Here is a 13,389-nt window from a genome sequence, read left to right on the forward strand (position 1 = left end):
TATTTCTTTTTTCAGGTCCTTTATACATTTCCTCATTCCATCGTGTTGTCTAGCTGAGTTTTCTTTATCTCATTTAGTTTCCTTAGAATTATCACTCGAAATTCCTTGTCAGACATTTCAAGGGCTTCTTGTTCTATAGGATCTAGATCTTGAGAGTTATTCCCCTTTGGTGGTGTACTTTCTTGATTTTTCATATTTCTGGTATCTTTCCTTTGATGTTTAGTCATTGTGGCAGGGGATTTCACGGTTCACTGGTTTGGCACTATTGTCTGGCTAGGATGCTGCTGGGACTGGCAATTTGGTACGGCTGCCTCAGTGTCTGTTCAGTTGCCCACTAGTGCCTTGGATGCGTGGTCACCTCAGATCTTGGGCCTCTCGGGGGAGGTGCCTTTCTGGCCAGCACACACTCAGCCGGGCTGGGGATGGAGATGGGCGGTGGTGGCAAGGCCTACCTGCTGGGTTGCGCGCTGGCACCACAGGGCGTGTGGTCTCCGAGGATCTTGAACCTCTTTGGCTGGGTGCCTTTCTGATCAGCGCGCATTTGGCGGGGCTGAGTATGGAGTCGGGCAGCAGCGGCGAAGCCTACCTGCTGTGTCGCACGCTGGCACCACAGGGCGCGTGGTCTCCGCAGATCTTGGGCTTCTCCAGCTGGGCACCTCTCTAATCAGCACGCACTCGGCAGGGCTGGGGATGGAGTCCTGTCTGCTGTTACAGGGTTCCTTTACTTCAAACATTTCTTCTCTCCCTGTTGTTTCTTTATCAATATCATTTCAGGATCACCCAGGCTACTCCTCCCCATCTCTTACTACTTCAAATTGCTCCTAACTTTGTATTATAAAGGTTTTCAAACATACAGAAAAGTTGTGTTAAGATTATTGCAAATGTTCTACAAATTTTCTTTATATTTGTTTATATGTACTGCTTTGTCTGTAGTATTTGAAGGTCAGTTCAGACATTGTGACACTTCATCTCTAGATATTTAAGTATGGGTCTCTAAGAATAAAATCATTCACCAGCATAAATCCCATTCTCATTATCACAATGAAGAGATTTAATTGTAATTCCATAATACCATCTATATCTGATCTATGTTCACATTTCCTCAGTTGTCCCAAAAATTTCTTGGATCCATTCAAAGTTCATGTGTTGCTGTTGGTTTTTATGACTCTCTTTTAAGCTGGAACAATCCCTTGTAGATATATTTTTTTCTTTAATTGTAGTCTCAGTTTAACCTGTTATAATTCAGCTTCTGTGTTTTTTGTGATGAGTGTATACCATAAGGCAATAAGAGGAATTCTAAGAAACCAGTGGCTGAAATGCTGGAAAAAGGAAGCCATGGGTTCCTTGTTATATCATCATTTTTGTGTTAATGATTGCATTATGATAACTTCAGATTTCATTATAAATAACAATAATTCACCTCAATATTTACATTTTTCTGTGGTTCTCTTAGATACTGTGTTTTTTCACTTGCCACCCAGAAATGGAAATGGAGCCACAGTATATGGTATCTCTTGCTATCGACAAATTGAAGCCAAGGTATGATAGTTAATGGTGAGCAACAGAAACTCCAAAATCCTTTCTTAGATGTTGGTCACTTAGGGAAACACTTAGTCTTTATTTTTCATGTGGTGCCTGTGATGTTGTTTTAGACATTATAAACAATTTGTAGCTGTTTCTCCAACAGTACCAATTTATTCAGACAAATGGTTTCATAAGTTGACATTGGTGGCTAGGATTATATTTGCATCATAATTTGTACATTGTAGATAGTTATAACTAAATTATCCATTTGTCTTCAAGATACTGTACTTAAATTTCATGATGTCTTTGAATTTTCTATTTCTAGTGTTTGGTACATAGAAAAATGGAGTGGGGATGTGTGTGTGTGTGTTTAAGCAGCATTTTAGAAGTAGTGGAATGTAGTTATAGTAGCTTCCAACTACTTACAAGTTATCTTAATTATCTGTAACTAAGACTTTGATTATTCTTAAACTACCTGCCAGCTTAATGCCTGACTTACTATAATAGCTCTAATTAATAAATTTGAATAAGCCAAGATGGGTAGCCCCCCCTTTCATGGTTTGCTTATGTGCAGCACTGTTTTGTGGTGGGGGTAATCTTTATGAGTAAAAATCTTTCCTCTCATGGTGTCATTGATACCCTAAAGTAGAGAGTAGTTCTCAGCCTCAGCTGCACATTGGAATCATCTGGATAGCTTTAAAAGCTAAGGATGATTGGATCCCCACCCCAGAGATTCTGATTTAATGTTCTGGGCATCAGGAATTTTGAAACCTCCCCAGGTAATTCTAATATGTAATCAAGACTGAGAGCCACTGTTCTAAAACAATAGTTTTTAACCAGAATTACCTGGAGACTTTTTTTTTTTTTGATATATGTACCTAGCTTTTCCTCCTACTGACTAAATTAGAATCTCTGGGAGTAGAGCCTGAGCAATTATAAGTTGCATAAGCTTCCTTGGGTGTGTAATTAACTTAATAAGTCTTTTCTTTATTTCCTTCTTTTTATAATGAGAATTTCAAACATGCAGATAAATCAAAACAGTACAGTGAACACCTGTATACCTACCATCTAGAATGAACAATTGTTAATGTTCACTACATTTGCTGTGTATGTGTATTTTTTTCCCTGAACTATTTGAAAGTAAACTATAGGTATAAATTCCAGGATACCCAAGCAGTTAATGACTGTGAAATAACCCTCCAAGCACGGGACCTGGAACATAAGACACATCCAGTAAATGTTTGCTGAATGAATAACTGAATCTAAAGCTGAATCATACACCTTACATATATACAATTCTTATTTGTCAATTATGTCTCACTAAAGCTGGGAAAATAAAATAAAGCTAATTATAAAAGAAATCTGAGAATAAGAGTTATCCAGCTTTGCACGTTTGATTTTTTCATAAGGTAATGTTACTATTATATGCTTACATATGGGATGAATTGAGCTCCTGCCCTTTCTTAGAAATCAGTTCCTTCTACTAACTCTTTGCCTGCATAGGTCATATAAGTACTAGTAATAATATTTCTCCTAAGTGGTCTTACCCCTCATAGCTGTTTCATAGCCTTTAAATACTGCCAGTCTCGCTCACCCCTTGGGTCTGACCCACTCCAGAGTATATTAGTGTTGCCCATTTCTCTAAGTTTTCCTAGCCTCTTCTAAAAACCAGGCAGATAAGCCAGATATCAGAGGGTCCTAGAAAGACTTTAATTCCCTTTGAACAAAGGTCAGTTATAATGGATTAATCCAGTCAACAAGAAGGGCTCTATTCTTGATCTGATTTAATGAACTAGTCATCAGTCAACTGAAGACACTGAGGCTCATTGGTCCTCAGGACAGATCCAAGGAGGTGTCAGGTAATACACTAGAGGGGGAAGAGGCCTTCTTTCTTCCTTCACAGCTTCATCTCAGATTGATCAAATCAAGACTGTTCTCTGCTAGCAGAGAACTGTAGAAATCTCACATGGTCATCCTCATGATCACTGAGGAATGAGTTCTGGGCTCAGCCCTGGGCTGCAATACAAGTCTGTCAGCAAAGACTCCAGGCAGCATAGAGTAACTAACTTAGCAAAACTGCCAACAGTTCCTCCGTTTCTGGAGAAACAAGTTGTCTGTTTTTGTCATCTCTTAAACTACCCCTTCTTACCAGAAACAGTGATCTCTGAAAAAAACTGCCCATTTTAAAACCAGAATCAACAATGGTTGGTTTGCAGTGAATGGTTGGTTTGGGTGTGGTGACTTACTACATATAAGTATTCTCCTTCGAACTATAAATTCCTTGAGAGTATGGATTGTCCTCTATCTATAGCTGATTCGGGCATGTAGTGCCCAGGCTTACATTTATTCACACATATTTTATGAAATTCTCAATAATTTTTAAAATTTAATTAAATACAATAACTTTCTTTTATTTAATTGCTATTTTTATATTTCAAAATATGATTTTTAAAATATTGCTATGAAATATTTCTGATAATGGCTGTTTGTTTATAATAGGCATTGAAAGTAAGGCAAGCAGATATTACCAGAGAGACTGTTCAGAAAAGTGTCTGTGTCCTAAGCAAGCTGGTAAGAGACCAAGTAACTTGTGAGTAAGCGTGTGTGTGTGTGTGTGTGTGTGTGTGTTAAACATTCATGGCAGATTTTTATTTGAGGATAAGGCATTATTAGAATAAGAAGAGATTTATGACAACAGTAATATGTTAAAATTAGTGAGGGGCTTATTTATGCTCTTGCATCTCCTCATTCTCTTTACCTTTCCGCAGTACTACTTTCATTTGCACCTTCACCCAAGGCTAGATAAGAGGACAGAGACTTGATAGGTTGTTGTTGGGAAGGAAGTTAACACTTAACTAAAATGAAGTAATGTGATGTATTTCATTTATCCATTTTTGTTTTGTTCCCAAGACTTTGGATAAATAATATTTTACTAAAATTCAAAATATCATGATTACTCAGATTTTATCAATGATATAGAAGTTCCTGACTATTGCAGTGAAAAATTTTAGCCTTGACTTGCCATTTAAATTTTAAAATGTTTGAAGAAAGGAAATGACAATGAAATTGTATATAATAATACCTAAAAATTATGTTTTTTCTATGTACAAGTTGATCAGATGCATGTCTTTTAACTTAGTATTTTTTATAGCTCTCTTCATTAAATCATTTGCAATGTTCCATGTTTATTACTGAAGGGATAATAACATCTTTACCAGTAACACCAAATGCCTAATTCTACATGTAAAGTATAGCCCCAAAAATTTCCTTTGTGGGGAAAAATCCAGATCGTTATCATACTGATTATCTTAGATCTATATGATTACTGTATGCAACCATTTCTGTAGTTACCTAAACCAAAACTGAGGCTATTTCATTAGCCTAGTCACCAAATATGTGTAGGTTTTGTTTAATTATTTCTTTTGTAATTGTCCAGTTTCATGTATCTATAGGCAATTTAAATGTAGTTTGCTTAATATAAAATAAGATTTATTTTGGCTTCTATTACTAAGCTGAAAAAAGAAACTCTTAATGATAATAATAATAATAACTTAATACTGTGGGCCTTAATAATAAAATTTTGAGGATCAGAATACTTCTTCCAAGACAGTAATTTTAAATATAAGGCAAGAATAGTCTCATAGAAAAGGAATGGGTATGAAAGATGACAATATCAGAAAATTGGTAAATTGCTGAGCTGAATCCTGTATACAGTTTCTAGAAGAGTAGTCTGAAAAATATACATCAGCGAATTATTTTTTTATACCAGACCAGATGATCAAAACATAAGAATACCAGATATTAAAGGAAATGTAACATAGAGGCTTCCTGAGTAATCATTCTTCAAAGAATAGTTACAACAATAATAGATGCCATTTATTGAGTGCCTGTGTGTTAAGTATTAATTCTATACCAGACGTTTTTTATATATAATTGTCATTTCAATCTTTAAACAACATTGAGATATATTTATTGTTCTCATTTTGCAAATAAAGATATATCTCAGAGGAAAAAATGTGTAATTCTCACAGACATGTAACTACTAAGTGATAAAATTGGGGTGAAAATCCAGTTTTATCTGTTTCTAAAACAGACACAAAGGATGGAAAGAGGTAGCTCACCCAAAAAGGTCTGGTCGTTCATAGTGCATTGTAGTCTATGTACAAAAATAAAATTATTTTATAGTTAGATGGTAATAATGATATATTAACAGGGATGTTGGGGAAAAAAATCTATTCCAATATTAATTTGTTTTAACTAATTAGAGTATATGTACAGCTTTGTTCTCTGCGTCCTGAAAAGAAAATAGAAATGAGAAAATGTCTAGAAAAGAACATTACAAATAAAAGGATGGAAATGGTAGAAGAGGATCCTTAAATAGGAGAAATAAGAATTAAGGAATAATTTTGTTCAAGTATACAAAAGAATAATATGATAGAGGATACAGACTGATTGTTCTAAGCCTCCACAGAGGTCAAAAAAAGGGAAATGTACTTTAATTTAATCATGAATGTTCAGCTAGCTACAAGAACAGGCTGTTTATAAGGATGATTAAATGTTGCCACAAGACAGCAGAACAGTGTGCAGAATTAGAATATGTTTTAATCTTATAATAGCTAATGTTTGAGTGCTTTCTGTGTGTGAGATACTCTGAGTGCTTTTACCTGTTATTTAATCCTTAAAACAACCATATGTGATATACTGTCTTTTCATATACCCATATTTAGATCAGCCAGCAGGTGTGGAGAGATTTAGTGCTCAGAGTTATACAGCTGAGTAATGGAGTCAGGCCCAGGAAGTCTGAGCCCATGCTGTTAAGTACACTGTACTGTGAATGTTTTAGGCACTTTTCACCCACAGTCAAAGAGGTAGAACAGGTGGCTTCTCAGCTTTCAGCTGTGAATAATACAACACTAAAGGTGACGGTTTACTAACTTTTTTCCCTTGTTCTCTTCAAATTAAAAAGTTTTGGGGTTTCATTTGTTTTTTAATATCATCAACTTAATGGTAATTTCTCTTTTTTTTCTTTAAGCCTCTCTATGGTTTACTTCAAGCAAAACTTCAGCTCATTACACATGCATATTTTGAAGAGAAGGATTTTTCCCAAATTTCCATTCTAAAGGTAATTTTATTTTATTTTATTTTATTTTTTTGACCGGTAAGGGGATCACAACCCTTGGCTCGGTGTTGTCCACACCACGCTCAGCCAGTGAGCGCACCGGCCATCCCTATATAGGATTCGAACCTTTGGCCTCGGCGCCCCCAGCACCTCACTCTCCCAAGTGAGCCACGGGGCCAGCCCCTAAAGGTAATTTTAAACCCTTCTATAGATGTTTGGCTGAAGATAGCTTCATGAATCAAGTAAATCTTGTCAGTAATACTATGAAAGATAATCATTTATTATCTTAAGAAAGACATTCTTCTTTCAAAGTACATTAACATTAAAACATTGAAGGACCAGGGATCTGTCCAAATAAGCAGGCATTTCAAAAAGTTGGTCGAAAGATTCATATTACCTTTTAATTCTGTTTTTCCATAAACTTTTTGAAGTACCTTGTACTTATAAATTTAACAAAGCTGTCTTTTTAAGGAAATAATGACTACAAATAACTATAACTTATACACATTTCTCTTAATGGATAATAGCCCTTTTGCTATGGCGTTGCTTCTGTAAATTTGCTTATCTTATTAATGCACCTTAAAGTATGTTTATATATGAGGTTTCTGGCTCCTGGCTCCCACAAGTATAAACCAGAAAAACCACGTGATTATTTTATTGAAGATGGATAACATGTTATTCTCAAGGGTGCAATGAATATATATAGAAAAAGGATCGGGATTCTGGTGAGAGTAGGACAGTTAGGTATTTAGCAAAGAAGCCAAGAGAATTTATCATAGGAGTTTATACCACCATGTGAATGAATCAAACTCTAAAATGTAGAGGGAAAGAGGGAGTACCATGAGTGGCTTTCACTCTTCCTGCCCAGATCTTTTCTGATATTGCTCATGTCTGGGGGAGAAGGAATGAGTGCTGGAAACTGGCAGGGTTTCAGGGAGGCCTTGATTGTTTCTAAGTATAGCACCTAGCAAAACAAACTGCCTCAATTAAGGAACCGACTTTTTTCTGATCATTGTATTTCTAATTCAGTGTCCAAAATGATAGTAAAATGTTCCAAATCTGTATTTTATAGGAGCTTTATGAACATATGAATAGTTCCTTGGGAGGAACTTCATTAGAAGGATCTCAAGTATATCTTGGTAAGTAACTTTTTTACAAGTCAGAACAGATGCCCTTCTTCTTTGTTTGGCTGACTGAGTTACATGTAAATTTCATAATCAGAATTACACCTCTGTATAGTATCTAAATTCTTCAGTGTTTGGTGCTGCTTCATCGTTAAATATCTTCTTAGCCAGTGTTTATGCTGAGAAGGGTTTTAATAACATACTGGTAGGTATATTTACAGCTGTTATTGTACAAAGTATATTTCTGCTTTTCAGAATAGTAATGGAAGTTTTTTCTTACATTAATGCTGTCCAACTCAATGCTGTGTCATAACAAAGAAGGGAGAGCAGGAGAGAGAGAGCTGCTCAGCTCTTTTCTATTCTAGATTCTTCAGATTGGGAATTTTGTTTAATTTATACTGTCTTGACAACTTAGATATCCGTTGGTGTCTAAGGTACTCAATGGGCAACTCAATAAATATCCTTTTCATGATGAAAAAAGTTTTAATCAAATAGTGATGTATGTTTACTCAATTCCCATTTCAACATGAAGTAGCCCGATTGTGGTAGTTTACTCTAGCAATCCTGTGTGTAATGTAAGCTAGTTATAGAGCTCCTATTTGGACATATTTTTCTATAACTTACTTTCTCTGTACTGTGGTGCTTGAAGCAGATGATTGAAGAAGACTGTAATTCAGAAATAATAGCATATGGAGTGCAGTAACAAATATGATGTTTAAGGGATTGACTGCCACTATAATATAAGCTTTATCATTTCTAAACTTGTGTAGCTTATGTTTATAGAATGGGGGAAGGTGTTAGACCTGCACTGTCCAAAACAGTAGCCACCAGCCACATGTAGCTATCTACATTTAGATTAAAATTAATAAAAAATAAAATTTAAAAGTCAGTCACATTTGCCATATTTCAAGTGCTCATAACTAGCTACTGTCTGTATTGGACAGGGCAGGTTTAAAACATTTCCATCCTTGCAGAAAGTTCTATCAGCACTGTTTATGAGCATATGTGTACTTCATCAAATATTACATAAATATTTATATATTTGCATATTCCTACTTTATTTTTTTAACCTGTCTTTCCTTCAAGGGCAGTTTATTTTAACTTTCTTTTCTTTTCTTTTTTATTAATAATATTCTTTTACAGCCTAGGGTGTTTTTGCGGAGCAGTTGGGAGGGAGCGAGAGAGGGGAAAGGGAAAGGAAATGTGATGGAAGGAGGAGGAAGGAAGAGGGGTGGGATTATTTTAACTTTCTTTAACAAAAACAGTAGATTGTAGTCACACGTTAGTTCTTTTGTCAACATTGTAGGTCTGTCTCCTCGAGATCTTGTCCTTCATTTTCGACACAAGGTATGATACCTTATTTACTTATAGTGTACTAAAATGGGAGGCACTTTTTATTGTGTTCATGTAACTGACAAATTCAATGTGCTAAATCAAACACAGATTGTGACATAATCAAACACAGATTGTGACATAATGTTTTAGTTTTGGGGTTTTTTTGGTTTTCGTCAAATTCTATTTTGACATGTTTTAGTTCTAAGACATTGCTTGGTCTCATAACCGTACAAAGTTGAAAGTGTTGGTAGTGTTTGTATCATAGAAATTCCTAAGAGAGTACAAATACTGTTTGTTTACTTTTTTGCAGGATAGGACATTTTTTTCTGTTGTCTTTGTAATTTCAGCTATCATGAGATTAGAGTGGAAAGAAACATGTTTTGATCTCACAATATATTTTATATGTTGCCCTGAAAATGGGACATTTTTCAGTAAAATATCTATGCTCATGCCTTCTGATCCTTATTATTAAAGCATATGTTGACTAAGACATACACACATTGATCATTTAATACTTATTGAACACCTGCTATGTGTACACCCTGCATATCTAGAAATAAATGAATAGTTCTTGCCCTTTAACGAGCTTACAAATATTTCAAACAAAAATAGACCAGTCCTTTAATTTAAAAAAAAAAGATAATTTCAGTTAGAGATTTAAGTGATTCACACATTTTTTAGAGGACACAAGTAATATTTAATTTCTCAGTATAAGTTCACTATTTTTCATGTATTTTTAGAAGTGCTATAATTATTTCATATTATTGCTTAAATGATATATGGTTATGTTTGGCGAGGAGAAAAGGCAAATGAGTAATAGTTTTGAGTTTCTCATTTTATAAAACATTTTGTTTTTCTTTCTGCAGGTCTTAATACTGTTTAAACTAATTCTTCTTGAAAAAAAGGTGAGATTCAGAGGGAAGAAAGGAAAGATGGAATATTTTAACTTTTATTGATGTTTCTTACATATTACATAAAATTGAAACTAATGATAAAGTATTACATTTTTTGCCTCTCAGTTGTGGTGTGCTAAAGCACATGTTCTTGTTCACTGTCATAGACGTAGAAATTTGTGCAGTCTTTCTGTAGGTAGTTTAACAGTATATTCAATTATCGGGATGGTTTTCACTACAGGTAATGGAAAATCCAATTTTGGGCAGTGGGAGAGGCGGGGTTGGCGGCTGGCCTATACAGGGATCCAAGCTCTTGACCTTAGTGTTATAACACTGTGCTCTAACCAGCAGAGCTAACTGGCCAGCCCTATACTCAATTTTAAACTGACTTAGAAAGGGAATCTGTTGGCTCCCATCAGACTTCAGGGTTGGTTGCTTCAGTGGTTCCAGAGTATAATTATGTACCTAGTTTTTCCCTCTCTTTGCTCTACAGTCTGCAGTCCTAGCTTTATCCAGAGCCTGGCTTCCCTTAAAGATATGAAACTGCCAACAGTAATTGAGCTATTTGCTTCCGCGTTATACCTCTTCCCAAACCATTTAATAAGAATTCTTCCCTTCAGTTTGCTTGGGTCTAGCAGACCACAGGCCTACCCCTGAGCCTGTAATTCTTGCCAAAGATGTACCTGCACTGATTGGCTTAAACTTGGGTTCCAGACCACTCTGTAATACAAAGGGATGGGATTGTCATGATTAGTTTAGAGCAAAAGTCTACAAACTAGGCCTCACAGCCAAATCTGGCCCACCACCTGTTTTTGTAGATAAAGTTGCACCCATTCATTTACTTATTGTTCATGCCTGTTTTCACACTATTGTGGCAGAGTTGAGTAGTTGCAACAGAGACCATATGGCCTGCAAAGAAAAAATACTTACTGTCTGGCCCTGAATAGAAAAAGTTCACTGACCCCTGGTTTAGACTAATCAGGAGTCATCCCTGGATCTGGGGCCAGTTTTATATACCACATTACTGTGCTCGGTGGAATAAGAATGGAAAGGATGTTGGGAAGTTGACCATGCACAATGTCCACTATGGTTTATTAACTTAAAAATATTTATTCCTTTGACCCAGTATTTCTCCTCTTAAGAGATTTATTTTCCAGAATTAATTTGAGTTGGACAGAAAGCCCTAAGTCTGTCACAGAATCAGTTTTAATAATGAATTATAAGCAAATAACTAAGTAATGGTTTATCTTGTATGTTGTATATAATTCCAAACAATAAAAAGTATGCTGAGATTTCTTTATTGTTGTCAAGATGTTTCATTGCATGTTAAGTGAAAAAAATTTGGCCAACTACATATCAAGCCCATGATCCCAGTTTTGTAAATAAATATATGTGCATTGAAAAGAGAGTGAAGAAAAGATATCAGTATAGCTTGGTGAGAGTATAGGTTATATTTTTTCAATGAAATACTTTTCTGTATCCTACTTTTCTGTAAGGAATATATAGTCCTTTTTCAAACAAAAAAATTAAACATTTTAAGAAATTAATGAACGCAACATATACTAGTGCAGTGTTTAAAAAAATTTTTTTTTCATTTTTTTCAATTCTGATAAAATACACGTAACCTAAAATTTACTATCTTAACCATTTTAAAGTATACAATTCAGTGGTAAGTACATTCACATTGTTGTGCACACATCATCACCACGCAGAACTGACTTTTCATCACGCAGAACTGAAACTCTGTTATCTATTAAACAATAATTCTCCCAGTTAGCTCACTTGGGAGATATGGTGCTGGTAACACCACGGTCATGGGTTCAGATCCCTGTACCAGCCAAGTGCCAAAAAATATACATATATATAAAACTCTCCATTCTTCCCTCCCCCCAGCTTCTGGCAGCCACTGTTCTGCCTTCTGTCTCTGAATTCAACTACTCTATGTTCTTCATATAAGTGGAGTCATGCAGTATTTGTCATTTCGTGACTGGCATATTTCACTTAACATAATGTCCTCAAGATTCATGTACATTGTAGCATCTGTCAGAATTTTCTTCCTTTTAAAAGCTGAATAATATTACATTGTATGGCTTTACCACATTTTGTTTATTCATTTAACAAGAAGAGGCATTATTCAACGTGTAATCACTACTCTTCTTATTCAATAGATATGCAGACATTTAATCACATACCCATAGAGCAAAGGAGTATATCACATTTACACATTTACTTATAGATAGATTTTGTTATTTTAAAATTGCTTTAAGATTATTTATGCCTTGATTTAGGGCCTTTCTGAATTTGGTAGAGGTTCTACAAGTATTTGTTTAAATCACAGAAGAGACTATTAATAAAGTCCTGTGTGATTTCTCTTCAACTATGATCTATTTTTTAATTATTTTAAAAAGAAAACTCACCTAGGCAAATCTTTGTTTTTTAACTAACTTAATATTAGCTGGTGTTAATTTTAGTGCAGTATTCTGTTTCCTTTTTTTTTTTTTTTTTTTAAAGATGACCAGTAAGGGGATCTTAACCCTTGGCTTGGTGTTGTCAGCACCACGCTTTCCAAAGTAAGCTAACTGGCCATCCCTGTGTAGGGATCCAAACCCTTGGCCATGGTGTTATCAGCACCATACTCTCCCAAGTGAGCCATGGGCCAGCCCTTGAATCCTGTTTCTAATTTAATTTTTTCTCAATTGTTTTTCTGAAAAAAAAATGTCACACCTACTGAAAAGTAGATAGGATATTATAGTTAAACCTTTACAGTCTTCATCTGTATTTACCAGTTGAAACATTTTGCCCCTTCTGCATTATATTGCTTTATATGTTCATTTTTCCCCATGAATCATAACGCTATACTTTGAAAGTAATTTGTAGGCATCATGGTAATTCACCCCTAAATACTTTAGGGTATATTTTTTTAAGAATAAGGGTATATATTCCTACATAACCAAAATACTAATTTCATATTCAGAAAACTTAACATTGACACAATAAATGATATCTAATATACAGTCTATTTTTATGTTTTCCCAGATGTAATAATAATGTACTTTATAGCCAATTGTTTTCAATCTGCGATCCAGTCAGGAATCATGTATTGCATTGCTAGCGCTCTTTAATCTCAAAGAGTTTCACCACCTCTCGCTCTTTTTTATTCGTTCAGTTCTTTTTATATTTCATGACATTGGCACTTTTTAAAGAATCCAGACTAGTATTGTAGAGTTAGATTTGTCTGATTTTCTTCTTGTGGCTAGTTTCAGATTAAATTCTTTTCTAACAAGAATGCTACACAAGTGGTAGTGTCCTTCTTAAGGACATGATATCACAAGGCCCATAAATGTTTGTACTATTGTAGGTGATGTGAAGTTTGATCATTTGATTAAGGTGGTCT

The 13,389-nt window shown here is 35.0% G+C and overlaps 1 protein-coding gene across 3 annotated transcripts in view; it reads left to right on the top strand.

Moving 5' to 3' along the window:
* The window catches only part of AVL9 (AVL9 cell migration associated), a 54,567-nt gene that overhangs the window by 22,401 nt on the left and 18,777 nt on the right, over positions 1-13,389 (top strand). For all 3 annotated transcript variants that reach the window (XM_063100044.1, XM_063100045.1, XM_063100046.1), the window contains exons 3-8: positions 1,454-1,539; positions 4,024-4,095; positions 6,557-6,646; positions 7,716-7,782; positions 9,074-9,114; positions 9,969-10,007. In XM_063100044.1, coding sequence (XP_062956114.1) covers positions 1,454-1,539; positions 4,024-4,095; positions 6,557-6,646; positions 7,716-7,782; positions 9,074-9,114; positions 9,969-10,007 — 395 coding nt within the window. The remainder of the gene's footprint in view (positions 1-1,453; positions 1,540-4,023; positions 4,096-6,556; positions 6,647-7,715; positions 7,783-9,073; positions 9,115-9,968; positions 10,008-13,389) is intronic.

Source organism: Cynocephalus volans, chromosome 6 (genome assembly GCF_027409185.1).
Source record: "Cynocephalus volans isolate mCynVol1 chromosome 6, mCynVol1.pri, whole genome shotgun sequence".
Lineage (NCBI taxonomy): Eukaryota > Metazoa > Chordata > Mammalia > Dermoptera > Cynocephalidae > Cynocephalus > Cynocephalus volans.